This window comes from Anguilla anguilla, chromosome 1 (genome assembly GCF_013347855.1).
Source record: "Anguilla anguilla isolate fAngAng1 chromosome 1, fAngAng1.pri, whole genome shotgun sequence".
NCBI lineage: Eukaryota > Metazoa > Chordata > Actinopteri > Anguilliformes > Anguillidae > Anguilla > Anguilla anguilla.
The window spans coordinates 51,077,278-51,095,442 of NC_049201.1; the positions used below are offsets into that span (position 1 = coordinate 51,077,278).

The window sequence follows — 18,165 nt, forward strand, 5'->3', positions numbered from 1 at the left end:
TACTGCGCTATCCCGTCCAAGATAATCACGGGTGCCATTTTGGAGCAGGGTTCAACTCGCTCAGAGGTGCACGCGTGGGCCTGCTGGGCTTCAGGTCATTTTAAGGGAACGCACTTTTTTAACTTCTTGGCTGGTCTTAATGCGATATTAATATTGCATCCATTAGATGCCTGCGTATGATCAAAAGTTAAAAGCAACACTTGAGACTGATCTTCAACAAAAAGCCTTTTATAATAAAACATTCATTAAAAAAGCAGCTTGTCTGATTATTGATTACAGAGCTGCACTTGCGGTCTGGGTCTGTTAGTACAGCGCGGAGCTGATGGAGGCAGTCCTGGTGGTGGCTGTCGCTGAGTGAGACTATTGATAGAGGCCGTCCTGATAAACTGTGAAATTAGAGGCCATTGTGATTTATGATGCCATAATTCAAGCTGTATAGACAGAGAGACTATCTGGAGAGAGACCGCTCTGATTGAGGCTGTCCTGATAGAGGGTATTGTGATGGAGGCTATGCTGGTAGAGGATATTGTGATTGAGGCTCTCATTGTAGAGGGTATTGTGATGGAGGCTATGCTGGTAGAGGGTATTGTGGTTGAGGCTGTCCAGATTGAGGGTATTGTGATTGAGGGTCTTCAGAGAGAGGGTATTTGCGATGGAGGCTCTGCTGGTGGAGGGTTTTGTAATTGAGGCTGTCCTAATTCAGGCTGCACGGATAGACAGACTGCTCTGAGAGAGGCCAGTCCATTTGAACCTGTCCTGACAGACACACAGTAGCATGCCAGTGTTCATTCAATTCTAATAGAGTACATATGAGTCCCGTACAGACCATATGCACTCTATAAGAGTTTATTTAACACTGAACACTTTACTGTGTACAATCCCTAATCAGTGTCCCTGATTCATAGACGCTTTCCCTTCTCAGGCTTGGGTGACCCAATGTGTATACGGCTTTTCTGCCAATTCTTTATCCATTAAAAAAACATTTTCTTGTCATTGCAATGTTAGTTTGGGAAGGTACATGCTGGTGTTCTCTGAGACACACTGTACCAGCTGCAGCTCCATTTTCTCTGAAGTTGAGCAGCTGAGTTGCACAGTACAGTCATCACTTTTCAGACCATCACATGTGCACCAGAGGCAGTCAGAATGCAGGCACCAGTGAGTAAGCCTGGGGGGAGCACCCCCCCCACCCTCCCCCGAAAATTCCAATCGATGTATTAAATGCCTGCAATAAAGAATTCAGTCGAAGTGTTCCAAAAACATCTTTGCTCTTTGCAATGCTTCATGTCACTACAGCCCACAAAGAAAGAAGCATTACAAAGCTGAACAGAATTAAGGGAAAGCTGTTCTCTGAACAGATTGACTTTGCTGTGAGAACACAGGGACATTGAGATTATATCTTCTGCTCAAATATGAGGTGGTTAGGCTTGGTTCTATAAGGTAGGAAGCAGTCTTCTTTGTTATTATTCTGGTTCTGTTGTAAATTTCATTTTTAATAAATTTAATCATAGTCCCAAAATGACTGCGCTCAGACTTAAATTGGGCGCGTGATTTAATTAATGAATCAAAGAAAGAAGGCTCCACACATCAAAAGATGCCTCAAACACACTTGAAGCTGAATCTTTTAATGGAAGACTTACGACAAACGTTTCTGTGTTGAGCTTTCTTCAATGTGGAGAATCACTGAAATGTCTTCATACAGAAGAAAGCTCAATGCTGAAATGTTTGACATGTCTTCAATGAAAATATATTGTGTTTAAGGCATCTTTTGGGTTGCGGAGCCTTCTCTTTCTTCAGTTTAGTCAAACATAACATTGTGACAGACAGGAGTCTGGACATTTTGTAAGTTTGTGTGTGTGTATTTTGTGTAGCCAGGAATGAATTTGTGGGCTGACCACCGCTAGCACCCTGCTCCCATGATGAATTCCTAGCTATGTCATTGGTAGGCACCCAACTGACCATAACTTCCCTTGTATAATGATGATAATGGGGTAGCTCTGATTTGTTAGCTGTTAGCTATTCATGAAGCGATGAAACTCCCATTGTTAACATTATAAACCACACAGCACCAGCATGTCATGATACCAACTGGAGCAACCTACTGTAGAATACAGAATTACACACAGGAGCTGAATGTAAATGGTAAATGGACTGCATTTATATAGCGCTTTTATCCAAAGCGCTTTACAATTGCTGCCTCTCATTCACCAGAGCAGTTAGGGATTAGATGTCTTGCTCAGGGACACTTCGACATGCCCAGGGCGGGGATCGAACCGGCAACCCTCCGACTGCTAGACAACCGCTTTTACCTCCTGAGCTAGGTCTGGTCTGAATATAGATAGTTTCTGCTGGCTCTTCTGGGACTTCCTGTCCTTTGTGGAAGTACTTCCTCTCAGATGCTGGTGACAGACCAGCTAGAGCACAGCTGGGCACTGAGCAGTCACGTCCATAGGAAGATTGTCATCCTCGTGTTAGTCAGGACTCAGGAGGCTATGAGTTTGGAACGCATCAGACACAGTTAAAAATATATATTTTCTGCTTCAGGAACATCTCATATATAGCCCAGTACCATCATTGAGAATGGCCACATTGGCCAAATAAGCTTTGTTTGTATACCCATTACTATGCTACCATGAGACAATGTGCTGCATGCCAGCCAGATGTGGACTTATCTTTGTTCAGCATTCTGCTGTTACCACACGTGGCATGTATTATGGAAGCAAGTTCCCATGCATGAACACTGGCAGGAGCACTTTTAAAGTTGCAGATTCAACAGGAAGTACTGGGGTGTTTACATCAGTGAATACGATGTGCACCAAAACCTCATGAGCCCAGGGAAAATAGTTCGCTTGGCTCCAAGAGCATTTGAAACCGATTTGAAATGGAAGTTTTTCATATGATCCATTTACTGAAAATGTGTGCTTTCAGAAAACCTCCAATAAGAAGTGCTCACACAAGGATTCAGGAAATGTATTTTATTTGTTTTCTGTTCACTGCCCCATGGGCTGAACGTAATTCCAGATGTCAGACAATGGAGATCGAGAGGCCTTCAGTTCAATTCAATTCAGTTCAGTTCAGTTCAGTTCAGTTCAATTCTATTCCATTGACACTGTCACATACAATTTACAGAGGGAATACAAAAGAAAATTTGGCAGAAAACAAAGCCTGAAACCCCTAAAGAGTGGGCAATTGAGGTAAAAAAAAAACAAAAAACAAGCACAAAACCGTCCAGACCCACGGCGCACCTGTACAAAGTGTCATGAGTAAAACTTGGCTAACTATATAGCTAGCTAGCTATGGCATGTTCTCACCTCTGTAATGTTATTTGTTGTCCTCCGTGTGTCCATACATCTGCATTGGTGGTAGGCGCTAACTAGGTTAACTAAAGTAGGTGAAACGCTAACATGTTAGGGTTAGCTAAAGTAACACTAGGCGATAAAGCTGAGCTTAAAAATCTTGTGCCGTTCAAAGTGATGATTTTGGGAGATGCACCTGCGCATGCGTCCCACCAAATGTCTCTCTCAGGTCGTCCATGAGTGAGTGAGTGAGTGACCACAATTTTCCACGCATAGCCCACGGCTGCAGGCAGTCCTGCGCGCCGTGGGAAAAACACCCACTGTGAAGAAAAATTCTCAAACAGATGGGAAGATGGGAAGAAATCTTAAGAGGAACCTGGCTATAGAGGGGGACCCTGTCCTCCTGCGGCTGGGCCAGTGTAATAGTTCATATAGAACTGATGGTAACAGAAATGTAATGAGGGGTCTAGCAGAGCAAACAATACAATGGGTTGGGCAGGTTACACTCAGAGGTAGTTAAGCTAGCTGGTAAAACAAGCAGTCCGAGCAGAGAGATGCATAGTAATATGCAATTCAGAGGGGTGTGGTGATGCATCAAGGTCTCCAGGTTACGTCATGGCAGGGGCTTAAACCAGGACAGGGAAGAGGCTGGAGAGGTCTACTAACTCAGATCTTTTTGAAGTACAAATGTGAGAATGGCCTTTGGAAGAGAGGATTTTTATGTCAACAGTTTTCAGTCTCCGGACCTTCTCCCCATGCAAGGCCGGGTGGCGCACGCCTCATGGTGTCAACCAGAGGTCAGCTGGCCCATGTCTGGGTTGTCCATTAGAAGGCTATTTAGCTTATTATTTCATCAGTGGGAGTGATAGACCAGCAAAAAAGAATCATTATCCGCACCCCCCCACCCCACCCTCGCGAGCGATCAATAATGAAAGATCATTAAAATGAATAGATGCATGTCCCTTTCTCTCCGGTTGCTAATTGTGAAATCAGTGTCAGGGGAAGGAAGATTGAAAGAGAGTGAGGCCTTAAAAGGCTCCTCTAGCTGTCAGGAACTCATCTCCGAGATCACAAGGATGTCCGATGACAAGCCTTCTTTTCAGACCTTTAAGACTCTTGCTTTTAAACCCTTAAGAGCGACGCGTGCCGCTCAATATGATTGCGTCCACATGTCCGCTCGGAGCATGGCCATTCAAAAGAGCACATTTGTGTGCCAGTTCCAGATAGCGCATGAATATTTCACTGGTCTTTATGATAAATAACTTGAAATTACCCAAGACAAATACAGTGCATCGATGAAACACCTTTGTTAGTTCGCGAGCGGCATTTGTTCTATCTGGAAGCTCTGTGCTCTGTGCGAGTCGACACAAGCAAAGCGCTTTGTTTCGCACGTTAGGAAACGAGGCAGCAGTGGAAAGTGATGAAAAGTAAAAGTGGAGGTCAAACGTTGAGCCATTTCCATCACACCTGTATGACTTTGTAAAGGAAATAATAATAATTTCACTGGGCCAGTGGGGTATCCAGTCCTTGAGCGCTATTGCGCTACATTTGGGCAAAGAACGCCTCCTGTTCCTTTGATTTTATGTCTAGAAGAACAGAGACAAAAATCCTATTTCTTACAAGTTCTTATAAGACAAAAAATATGAATGTCCTGCATGGTCAAGTAATCATCCCATTAATGTCACCCCTGCGGGACATCAGAGGTGCCCTCCTTGACCGAGGTGCATCCACAATTTATGGCGCACAGATGTTCAAAGGCAGAGGGGGTGAGAGCGATGTCACTTAAATGAATCCCAGCACGTCCCCCCCACTTCTGCCTTTGTGCTTAGTTTATAAAAGCCAGCATAAGAGGCACTCTGGGATTACAATAGGAAAAGAAGAGGTCTAATAAAGATGAATGGACAAGCTGTAACTTTGGGGCTATCCTGCGTGCAGGGAGAAGGAAAAATGGGCTCCTCAGACATGCGTTATGTATGGTATAATATGCAGGGCTTTCATGTTTATCCGCAAAGCAGACACCCTTTTCTGTGGTGACTAGACTTTTACACATATCTTATGCACGACGCTATGTGATGAGAGTAATTCTGATTTAGTGCCTTGCTTAGCAGGTTACAGCTGTATCACGCCAACCTGGCTGTGAACCCGCAGCCGGACAGTTTAGTTCTCTAACCACCAGACCATAAGGACAGCCACATGCGCAAATCTGATCTTTGACAATCACTTTCGGACATTGTGTATGATGCTTCTACTTTGGCCTGGTAATGTGCATTTGGCCTTGTTAGTAGATCTGGATAATACAATATAATATTTTTACATGAATAAAAATACTTTGGGAATTTGGAAATTTTTGCTTGGGAAGGGGCCAATGGTCTCCAACCAGTAGAAGTAAAACAACCAGCTGTAGATTTGTCTGATTTTATTTAAGCCTGGCAGGTTTGTTTAGGCTTTAACCACATTGTACATCTGTGGGCATGACTATGCAAATCCGGTTGAATCTTACATACACCTCCCCAAATACACACACACACACACGCACGAATGCATGCACGCACGCACACACGCACGCACGAACACACACACACACACACACACACCTGCGTAGTCCTACACTCTGGCCAGATGTCTCTCTTCCACAACCTCATTGCATGGTTGATTCTCCCAGTCACAATGTCTGTCTGTACACAGTAGCGGAACAGGCATCCCAGAGCAGTCAGGCCAGCAGAATCATTGGCCGCCTTCTGACACAGACCGAAGACCCACCTCTTCAGACTGCATCTTCATTCCCCTCCCCCTACTATGCCCACTGAAAATGATCTTTTCTGCTAATTCAGGTGATAGTATTTTAATGATGTGGTTTATATTTTTATGGTTTTATGTTTGTATTTGTAGTTTGTATGCATTAAAAATTTGTATTTTGGTTTTTGGTTAGCACAGATAACTTGCAATAGTGCTTAAATGATACATCTATACTCACCGTTCTGTGAGTATTGCTAGCCAGGAATGGTACTGTTGTTCATACCAATCAGGTGAACGTATGTACAGTATATCTTTCTTACACTAAAGTCATTCTGGATAACAGCATATGCTTATTAAATGTAATGTAGTCTGCACATGAGAGACATGCAATATGAAAATGCATACATTGGAGTATGTTTTTGTGCTTCTTTATTGTATATACAGACACAAAATACAGGGTATTTGCAAACATTACATTATCATCTGTCAGAGGTAACCATAACATATAAATATTACAACTTGATTTAAAAGAAGAAGAGAAAGAAGAGGAGGAGGAAGAAGAAGAAGAAAGCTGGATATAAAAACAAATTGGGAAAAAAGTGTGACTGGAGCTTTAAATAGGGAGACTATTTTGGGACGGGCTTGGACGAGCACGCGGAGGGCAGGGCTGTGTTCTGTCACCATGGCGATGGCGGATTTGGAATTTCACTCCATGGAAAAAGTCTGGAGGACTGGCAGGTGGTACACAGGAGCGTGGCATGGGTCCCATGGCAGACAACTGTTTTTCACCATGACCCCGCCCCAACCCCCCTTCCCCACCCCACCCCGCTGATGCACAAAAAAGACGTCATCAAAAGCTATATCGGAACTTTTCACTATAAATACCTCGCTGCGGCCATCGCTTACAAAGTACGAATGGCTAAGCTTCAATCTGTCGGGTGAAACAAATAGCGCAAAGTTATCCACATACGTTAATGTGAGTTTTAATTTAGCCAGTCACTTTTGAACTTTTCAAAATAAAAATAAAAAACCAGGAATACATAATGCATGTGTGAATATATTCCTTGTATGCATTAAAATATGTAAATTATTTAGACTTTTACACATGCTTTGTTTTGCATTTGTTATGGAGCATATTTGGCAGTATAATGAACTTTAAGATATATTCCACGATACATGCCTAAAATTACAAATGCGAGAGTGAGGATAATAGGTTCAAATTTAAATATAGGCAGGGTGTTTGACAAAACTGGATTCCTAAAATGGGGATTTTATATTCTAAAATATATAACCTCTATGTGAGGGGGCTTGTGCTTAATGAAAAGCGAACCTCATTTTTGAAACCCTGCATAGGGGGGAAAGAGCCTCATATATCAATCTGTCTGTTTATATTTAAACATTTATTAGGCATATAGGGAGAAGCCTAATTCCTCCCTAGTTTTATACGGTCAATTGGTAAAAGAAAAAAAAAAGAGGAAAAGGCAAAGAAATATGCTGAAGGTCTTAAACTAAAACGTAGCCATATGGTCAAGGAATGGAAAGGAAATACGGAATACATTCAACATGCACAGACAAATAAAAAATGGGGGTAATTGATTCAATATGATTATTTTACATGGAAAATATTGTTTCAACCTTCAAGGCAAATTTGCCATGGCGCTCTGACACATTATATCACCCAGGACAGTCAGAAGAATCAAAAATAACATAATAATATCTGTTAATAACTGCCACGGAGAGAGGAGTATGCCACTATTTCTTGATCATGCCAAGGGCAAAGAGAGCAATATAAAAAAGCAGAGGCTGACAAAAACCATTACGAGTCTCTTTGTAAAATGCCTATACACATTTGGAGCCACATTATATCCTTGTCTTCACAGTAATGTGCAAATATTACGAATATGGCTTTTTAAATATTTTTTTTGAAGACCATGTACTGTATACATGAAACGCCCTTTTAAATCCCCATAAATATTTCATATTCAGAAGGAAATACATTTTCACTGTGTGCCAGGCTATGAGTTTGATTTACAATCATGTCTAGCTGAGAAAAGAACGATAAGGCACTAAGTATAACTATCCCATACTTAATCATGCTACCACATACTTTATGAGTGGAAAAGTCATTCCTATGTATTTACTTAGCTATGTAAAGGTAATATTAAGCTAAATTATAATTAGCATTGGTACTGCTTGCATGCTCGAGAAAGATATTTACAATGCACAAATAATGACACTTAACGATGTGGAAGATCTTTGATCTTCATTGAGAAGAAATCTTGTTGTTCAGTTTGACATCCTTTCTTTGGATTCTCAAAATGTAGATGTGTGGACACCAAAACCGGTACAGACTGAAAATACTACCTAAAGTGCATTCATTCTCTGACAAGGCTACCTATTGATCACTTACTACAGATTCTAATAGCCAAAGAAGCTCGAACAATAACCACACCAAAAGTAAAATCCTTTGGTATCAAGTACGCCATTATTGCCAGCTTTATTCCTTTTTTCCCCTTCAGACGGAAAAAAGAAATGACAGAGAATAAACTTGAGATATATTAGGAAATATCAGTTGTATTTACATGCACTCTTACTTACATTTAGTCTTACCAAAATGCTGGGCCAGGCATAATTTCTTGTGTACAATTTCAAATAATCTCTGGAATCCTGCAGAAAAAATACTCCATTCACGGTATGTAGACCCAAGCTTTCAAAGCAAGCTGATACAAAAGCTGGGAAAGGCCCGGTTGTTAATTACTGGTTAGAAAATGCCAATAATATTTTTCATGATTGAACGAGATCACATATTTGACACCTGTTCCTGGAACATCAACAAACACAATTTTCCCAAAGAAATTAGATGATCTTTGTTGAAGTAGAGTATTAAAGTTTTTTTGATCAGAGGGCACAGAATTATAAACTCAGATGGGCGGAACTATCAACGGAGAACAGACTGAAGAGCAGACTGGTCAATAATTGACAGCACATGGAATGCTCCATTTGTTAATTTACCCATCTAGCACTCTCTTGTCAAACAATCTATTTTTTGTTCAGCCCAGACATCTGATGTTATAGCATAATCTGACACGTCTCACTACTCAAAGTCTCTGAAAGCACAGCGCTCCTTTAAGTTCTGCTTAACTCTGATTGGTTTTAAGTTCCATCCAGAATTCAGCAATGTGGTGTGTCACACTCCTTGTGCTTTCTGCCGGAATCAACAATCTACACCACAGTTAAGAAATATATAAATGTTGGTGTTTTTACTCTTGTTGGCATGACTCATTCGTTACTTAGAGAAATAGGAAAACGGCAAAATAGCTACCAAAGAATTTCTAAACAAGATTAAGGCATACATTATTGGTACAAAGGACATTAGGCATGCTTAATTATCAATGGACCCTAGGATAGAGATAAAAGGCAATACAAGTACAATCCTTGGACTTTGCTTCCAGCTGTCTTCCTGTAAACATTATTAAAAAAAGAAAGAAACTTTAAAAAAAAGATTGCAATAATATTGATACGAAATGTGACTAGGTTAAAACTAACAACACATTTTGCGTCTCAGTTTGTTGGCGATGTAAGGCACCTATTATGGCTGCTCCTTTCTGATAGGATGCTATAACCGAACAATGCCGCCCAGAGTGTCAACTGTCCTGTTGTGTGAGTAACACAAAGAGCAGTTCATTTTTTTGAAATATCAAAAAAAGGATTCTTGGTCCATGGAAGAGCATCTTTTTTTAAGGCAGAGTGAATTTTGGTGATTGTCGTTGATTTTTTTTTCTCTTTCGAGGTAAGGCTTTTTCCAAACACGACATTCAATCGCGTTATTTTTGAAGCTTGAAACGCAACAGTGCGGTCTCCGTAGACACAGCGTGTTCCGGATTCTGATGGTCAGGAAGTTGGGTTTGCGTGGGACTGGGGTGAGAACTGGGAGCATGTGGGCCCTGAAAAAGGTCACTGTCATAGCACGAATGCATTGTCATGGATCCGTTCCGTCCCCTTCTCTTCCTGTGCTCCGTTGAGCGAGCATTCGACGATTACAATTGCCGGGTCTTGAACATCTAGGCGTGGCTGTGGACTGAAATGCTGGAGAGGTCGTTGCGTATTATTTCATTAACTGTGGAGACAAAAGAGAACAAAAAGGCGCATTTGTTAATAACTTACTTCTGTATAATTACTGCCAGCAATGTGTGTCTGCACCAGTGTTCAGTCAAAAATCACACCACACTTAGTCCCTGGCTTCTGTTCCCAAGAAATAACTATAATCTAGCAAAGACATGGAAAGTTAGGTAGCTGTAGTGATCTCCTCAATATACTCCACCAAATTGTTAGTGGTAATGGGACAATTGTTTATTTCAAGTTGGGGGGAAAAAAAGAAATAAAACAAAGGGCAAAAAACAACAAAAACTGCACTTCATTGTGAACTTGAGGCCTGAAAGAAAAAAAGCTAACATCCCCACTGCGTGAGCTGGGGCGTCTGATGGCGAGTGTGAGAAACTGGCTGGCCCCTACCCCCGGAGACTTGCGGTCTTGTCTGTCCCACTTCCCTGCTCACGACCGACCCCACACAGTTCCCACACTCGCTCGCTATCGGCAGGGCTCTCTGGCCACTGAGGAGGAAGCGGCAGGACACAGCGGGGGCCGGCCAGGGCAGAGTAAACAGTGCTGCGTCCGTGGGCTCGGTGATAAAGGAAGATACGCGGCTGCCATGACACCACCACCACCCCCAAGTCACCAGCCTGCGATGAGGTCACACTCAGCCCCGTGGAGCCAGGACAGGAAGATGTCTCACTCTCTGCCTCTTTCTCTACCTCCCTATTTTTTCTTTTTTGCTCTCCCTCGTTCTTCTCTTCATTCCTATCTCTGTTTTACATTTCTTCCTCTCTGTCCATCCCTGTCATTCTCTTTATCTTTTGCTTTGACTCTCTTCCCCCTTTTCTCTATCTTCCTCCATTCAGTGCCAAAGTCTATCCAGTTTATCAGTTCCAGCTCCTGGAAGTCTGCATAACCACACCAATATGACCCTACTGCACAGTGTCTCAGAATTCTGCAATGTATGAAGAGTTGTCATTTGGTTAGTCGTTTGGCTATTGCATTGCAATATTGAAGGGCATTAGCAAGATTAGGATTTAGAGATATCAGTGAGATTAGAAATGAACAGTTTAGAACATAATATGACGTGTTTAGATGACTGCTGATTTCATAAATGGGAAAATGTAATTTGCACTGTAACACCACAAAACATTATATTCAAAATCAAACACCTTCATACTCATTTCAACATCTAGATATTGCAGGGTTATAAGGCAATAACAGCAAACAGTAGTAGAGCAAGCTGTCAGACTGAGAACAGTAGCATAAACACGCAGCCTCCACTGAAGTCTCTCGATTAGCATTTCCATTTGACAAACAAATCTCAACCCCATCCCCCAATAGCTTGTTCCATTTGAGGTTGACAAGGTTGCTTCAATAATGCAAGGTGCTTACTTTCACAAGCCGAGAGAAAGCAAAACAGTGATTTCATAGTTTGCAAGGTATCACAAATTCACTGAAGTTCAGCGCTTGAGTCAATAGCAGAAACCACTTCCCAGTTTCCTCAACTTAAAAAGAAAATGATACACCTTTATATTTTTTTATCCCATAAGAAAATGAGTGTGCTCATGACATTTCACTGCTCACTGGAGGTATAAATGAATTTTTATATATTTCTATTCATTTATATACTATATATTTTTGTTATCTTTTATTTCATTATCTGTTTAAAACGTGGGTTTTTTGTTATATATGCACACATAAAAACTATTGAAATGCAGTGTACGATATACTGTACATGAAATACATTGTTTAAGTATGAAACATATGACAACTGCAACACCTGACAATTACATATAAAGGTTATACTACATTAGACTATAGAAATATTTCAATGTACTGAAATTTTACGGTATATTGCACATTATTAGCTTGAACTGACTGAACCGAGAAACCACCAGGAAAGCAATAAAAAGTGAGAACTCAGACAGTCTGCCTGTGTACCTACACGTATACACATCAAGGATTAACATTCACTTTCTGACAGTGTGTGGAACTCCCTGTGGAAAAAAAACCTCACTCTAATCCAGAATTCTGTTTTTACCTGTGAGCGCCTAAGGCAAAACAGGCAGTTACCTGTAACAGATGTAACTATTGTACGATCAAAATGGAATGCAAGTCTTTTATGGCATTGTACGACTTGGAAAAACAGTAGAAGCAACCCCCATTATTAATGTTTTTAAAGAAGGGGGGGGTGTCAACTGCCCTGCAACAGAAAAACAGCATATATTTACCAGTTTTCAGAGAAAAAGACATGCGTTCGCTCTTTCATCACATTGGCATTGTTATCTTTGACGATACTAACACCCACATGTCAACCGCAGCGTTGCTTTCTTTATCTCAACTAATATTTTCCATTTTCACCTTCGGGTTTTCCACTGAGAGAGAAAATAAGATGTTTAACAGGTAGTCATCTGACTGGACCCTTGGCGGCCCGAGGCACATGCAAACTGTTTTCTTGTGACGTAAAGCCTCTGAAACAGGATGTGGTGAACGGCTAAGCCACACAACTTTAAAACAGGGTTATTTTTAGCCAGGTAATCATGCTGATCACTGCACATAGCTACCGCAAAGAACGAGTCCCGTTTGGAAAGAGAACAAAATTTATTGACAGTTTAGCACAAAATGAAGGCCTCGGATGGAAGGCGTTCAACCGTATTTGCCTAGTCTTCACGATTCGTTTTTTTTGTTGTTTTTATTAATTAATCAGCATGGCAGTAGACATGTCAAGGGTGACTGTACTGTATGACCGGTGATTCTGCAAAACTATCCATACAAAAATCTATAGATTTACTGAACTAAATACCTTGCTGAAGGCTACAACAGCCCACCCAGGTATCGCACAAGAAACATTCAAGTAACAAAGCCAAAGTGTGCCGAAGGAGGGGCGTCCTGCCCCTTGATTTATAACAACGGAGAGGGCCTTCACATAAGGGGGACGGAAAACGGCCCTCGAGGGCTAGCATAAACTCCGCGGCTAGCGTAAACTCCGCGGCTACGAGATTATGAGCCGTAATCTCACAGAGCAGACTTCAGCAGGACGCAGCAGGACGCAGCGAGAAGCCTGCGCCGCGTCACTCAGCCGGCCCCACACCCAGGGAAGAGACACACCGCAGCGCAGAGACCGAACGAAGGAGAGGGGTCAGGCCGCAGCCTCTCGGTGCATTTCTCAACGCTTACGCGGCAGTGGGGGAAGGCCCGGCCGCTTTCTCCTACTCTGCCCTTTCAGCTGTGTCATCATGATCCAAGCGGCACTTTGGCCTCTGAGAGGTCCTTTAGGGTGTTGTATTATCTGCCTACGCCCCCCCCCCCCAACCCCATCCCGCCCCTTTTGTCTAGGTACATAAACCTATGCAAACACGCATATTTACAAAACAACACTGTTACAAAATCGGGACGTAAAGCGCAAACAAGCTCTATTGATCCATGTGAAGAGGATGATATAAGATAAGAATGGATTTTAAACAGTGTCAGACTATATATGTTGTATTGTATATATTGCAATGTATATGGTGTGAGTGTGTGTGTGTGTGTGTGTGTGTGTGTGTGTGTATACTGCACGCACACACACACACACACAGCTCCATAATAATGTTGCGTTTCATTTGAATGCAATGCCTGCTTGAAGTCTGTGACCCATAGGCATCACCGGGTGCTGAATATTTTCTCTGGTGATGCTCTACCAGGCCTGCACTGCAGCCATCTTCAGCTCTTGCTTGTTTCGGGGGCTAGTTGCCTTAAGTTTTCGCTTCAGTATATGAAATGCATGTTCAACTGGATTCAGTTCGAGTGAATGACTTGGCCAGTCAAGAATTTTCCAGTTTTTGGCTTAGAGTGCTGCTTCAACAGTATGTTCGGTATCATTTCCCATCAGCATGAAGCACCGTCCAATGAGTTTAGAGGCATTTCCTTGGGTTTGAGCAGATAAGATGCTTTTGTCCACTTCAGAATTCATTCTGATTCTGCTATCAACAGTTACAGCCTCAACAGAACTATTTTTACATGACTAATAACTAATATAGTCTCCTGGGCAGAAAAGTTGACAGAAGGAATGACGAAAAGTAGTTGTAAAGTAAAATAAAGATAATCAGTTATATCATCAATAAAGTGAGACAGTACCCGTGGCAGCCATACATGTCCAAACCATAACACGCCCACCAACATGTTTCATAGATGAGGGGGCGGTGCTGTTAGTTCATTTTCTTAGACTCATCTGTCCACAAGACCTTTTTCCAGAACTCTACTGAATTTTCTAAGTACTTCTCAGTAAACTGCAACCTGGACATCCTGTGTTTGTGGCTAACTAGTGGTTTGCATCTTGCAGTGCAGCTGCTGAAGTTTTGTTTGTGAAGTCTTCTGTGGACATTAGTCACTGACACATCCTCGCCTGCCTCTTGAAGAGCGTTTCTGATTGGTTAGACCGGTGTTTGGGGATTTTTCTTCATAATAGTAGCTTCCTTGACTTTCATTGGCAGAACTCTGGTCCTCATGTAGCCAAATGCCAATAATAGAGAGCAAAGGTACTCAAAAGTCAAGAATTAAGATTAGATACTGAAAGCACTCTTATACCTGCACTAAGGAAGCAACTGAACGCACCTGACTAATCAAAAACACCTTTGAAGCCCAAGTATTATAGTGCCCAGAAATGGGGGCTATGTATAACATTGCTGTAATTTCTACACGGTAAAACCAAATGTCCAACTATTTTTTTGTCTCCTGGGTAGAAAAGTTGGAATGAGGAACAGTAGTTAATAAAACAGTTGTAGTAATAAAGATCATCATGTATGGGATAAAAAACCATTTTTCAAACTTTATTTTACATTGGAAATTCTTTTGTTTCAATCTGCTTTGCAACTTTAATTTCATGTTACATGTTATGTTATTGCTGTTTGTGGACTTAAATTGGGGTCTGGGGAGACCTCCTGTTATTCAACGGTGTGGCGAACAAACAAACAATGCAGTAATGGAAAATTCAACTGAAAGGGTTCCGTCTGTGAAAAAAATGCGTGCACACACACACACACACACACACACACACACACAATCTCTGCCTAAGAGGTACACCTTTATTACCCTGAATGCCTCTGATTGGTTGAAAACCTCAAAATGTTATTTTTGTCTCTGTAATCGCAAAGTGCCGAGTGGGATATTTTTGGAAGGAGTCTGCTGCTGACACAACAAACAGGGAGGCTTTAATAAAACCGGCCCCTCCCAGATCGCTCTTCACATCTGCCAGCAGTGGATGGTGGAAGGGCCCACCGGTGAGAACAATGGGAGATTTTTCCTCGCATCGTTTCCCTGGGCGTGAGCCCACGCCCGCCTCTCTCACGTTTACACAAGCACACCCTGTGCCCTCAACACACCCAGGCTGCTGCTAGCCCCACAGAGACGTTCAGCTTCAGCTTCTGGAGCGGGTCCACCGCGTTCCATTTTCTGCTCCTTTCCCTCCCTTTTTTTGACGGACTCTTACATCCCCTTGGCCACCAAAGCAGGTCTTGCCCCGCCCCATAAAAACACCCAGAACCAATCCGATTAAGACAAACTGGGGGAATCTCAGGCACCTGTGGTATGTGGGCAATTTCTGTGGCCTTAACAAGTGGGTGATTTTCAATCTGCAGACTTTTTCCTTGGAACTCATTAGAGAGTTCCAAAAAGACTTTTTTTGTTGCTAGGTTTCCCTCATAAATAAGTAATGTCTTCAGTATGAACGCTGGCGCACATTTTTGTTTAGGGTCTCGAAAGATGTAGCTGACACCCAGGTGTTGCATTATCTACATAACATTTATGTCAACATGCTCTGAAAATATTCAATATTAAACATAAATGTCAAATACTTAAATCACATTGTACTAGAGGTGTACATTCAACCAATTTGTTTCTTGCTCTCATGTATTAAACCAGTTGCTACATACCCTGCTCTTTCAAAATTTAATTCAAATCCAACTTTTCATTCAAATTTTCTGTTACCTTGGGTGATATGAATTTCTACCAGTAAACATTAACATGATAGATATAGATATAGCATATTTTGATATTTAAAGTGGTACAAATCACATAATATGCCAGATAAATTCAAGTGAAGCTTTCAGATTAGGATCCATTAAAATTCTAAACTGTAAAGAATACGGCCTTTATGATAAATGTGATGAAATAAGTGGTTTATATTGTCCTCACATCGATCAGACATCGATGATCTGTTGAGGCTACGAGAAACACCATCACATCAAGCTCGGAAAATGTGTTTACTTTCAACTTTCAGTTATGTGAGACGGGTTTTATTGCTTCATTTGTCGACCTGCACCAGTTGACACAGTGTTTAAAACGCTTGCTTTATCAACTAAGCGGACTATCAAAGCGGATCAAATGACAGATGAACTCCAGCTCTGAGGATACAGTGCGGTTTTAAGGAGACGAATAGACCCGAGGTGCTGAACAGCTCCTTTCCCCTGATATTCCTGTGTCTGTAATCCTAACATTTGTTTCCTGACAAAGCAGCGAAGACCGGCAGCTCGCTCTGTTCTGAGGACCGTTCTGAGGACACAAGCTCCTAGTCGCGATTATATTCTGCCAAGGCCGTGATCTTTCCGGAAGTCCCGCAGATTTCGGTTCTAGATCAGTTAGTTTCGTCTGAACGGGTGAGCTCGCCTCAAAGGCACCTAGGGTTGTCCTCTGAGGGGAGAAATCCCTGCGCTCAGTTGGATGTACGCTACTAGGCACTTCTGAATCAGCCTTTTAAATGAAAAAGGTTTCTAAACCAGCCTTTCGAATGAAAAATGTTCCCCTGGGGTTTGTTTTAAAATGTCTGCTGTCGTTTTTTTATTTATAAAGAATATACATTTCAAGCTTCAGGGCGATATACAATACGTGCTCCAGGTTGACACTCTTAAATGCTCTTTTTTTGGGAGAGCAGGCCCCAGCCCTTTAAAACACACATCTAAAGCCAATGTCAGTAACAAAGCCTCTGCCTGTTCATCCTTCTGTCCACCCCAGCTGGCTCCTTCCCCAAGGCTTATATTACACATCAAGGATAGTCTTCTTCCTGAACAGCTGTAACTTCTACCGTATTTGTTGAGCACAGTCGTGTAGGGTCAGCGACTACACACATTCATCAAAATCCCACCTGAAAAGACTTCTCTAACTTAAGCAGAAAGCGCAGAGAGCACACCACGCCTCTAAAACATTTCTGAATAATACAAAAGACAAAGTAACGAATGCAACTGTTTGTCTCCCCATGACTGAACTACCAAATTATTTGAACCATTTAATTGTTCATTCGCACTGTCATATGCGCAGTAGAAAGCACCCTTGCCATTGAATCATATCAAACCATTTTAGTTGCAGTCTGCCCAAAAATTGTCGTGCAGAAATACTATAGAAAAGTCTCCACCTAACACACCGAACACAAAACACAATTTGACGTATTGTTGATTGACTGAAGGTGTCATTCTTGTGCGGCAATCTAGGACAGTATCCTCTGTGTTAGCTGACTGCGATGAAAAGAAAAAGAAAAAAACACCCTAATGATCTAATTTATCTTTCACTTCTGTTGAGGATGCTTAGCTCAGAAGTTGGAGCAATTGAATTTCCTAGTACATATTACTTTTTGTTTCCCCACAATATCAAATCTGCTCTCTCAGTTTCATCGTAAATGCTTTATGGACAATTTGCTGCCGCCCACACGCATCTTAAAATGATAAGGAGGAAGGGCGCAACCATTTGCGTTATGGTATTCCGTTGCGCCGGTCCCAGCCGGCGGCAGAGAGCGTGAGGTGTGGCAGCTTGATTCATGCGCCGTCGTGACCCGATGACAGGAGAGGGGCGCGGAGGAACACTGGCAGCCACTCGACCTGGTATCATAGGAAAACACTGAACCGCAAAATCTAGTGGGCGGAATGCAAGGTAAGAGGAAACCGAGCACTGCCTGTCCTAAAGTGCATGCTGCAGGAAATGCAGACACACGCACACACACGCACACACACGCACGCACAAACAAATGCGCATAAACGTGTGCAAACACACACATACTGTATGTATGCACACATGC

At 42.1% G+C, this 18,165-nt stretch overlaps 1 protein-coding gene across 3 annotated transcripts in view; it reads right to left on the reverse strand.

Annotated features, from left to right (window-relative positions):
- Nucleotides 1-6,441: 6,441 nt before the first annotated feature.
- Nucleotides 6,442-18,165, reverse strand: part of nfatc1 (nuclear factor of activated T cells 1) — a 75,271-nt gene continuing 63,547 nt past the window's right edge. For all 3 annotated transcript variants that reach the window (XM_035379176.1, XM_035379157.1, XM_035379166.1), the window contains one exon: nucleotides 6,442-10,146. In XM_035379176.1, coding sequence (XP_035235067.1) covers nucleotides 10,091-10,146 — 56 coding nt within the window. In that variant the 3' untranslated portion in view covers nucleotides 6,442-10,090. The remainder of the gene's footprint in view (nucleotides 10,147-18,165) is intronic.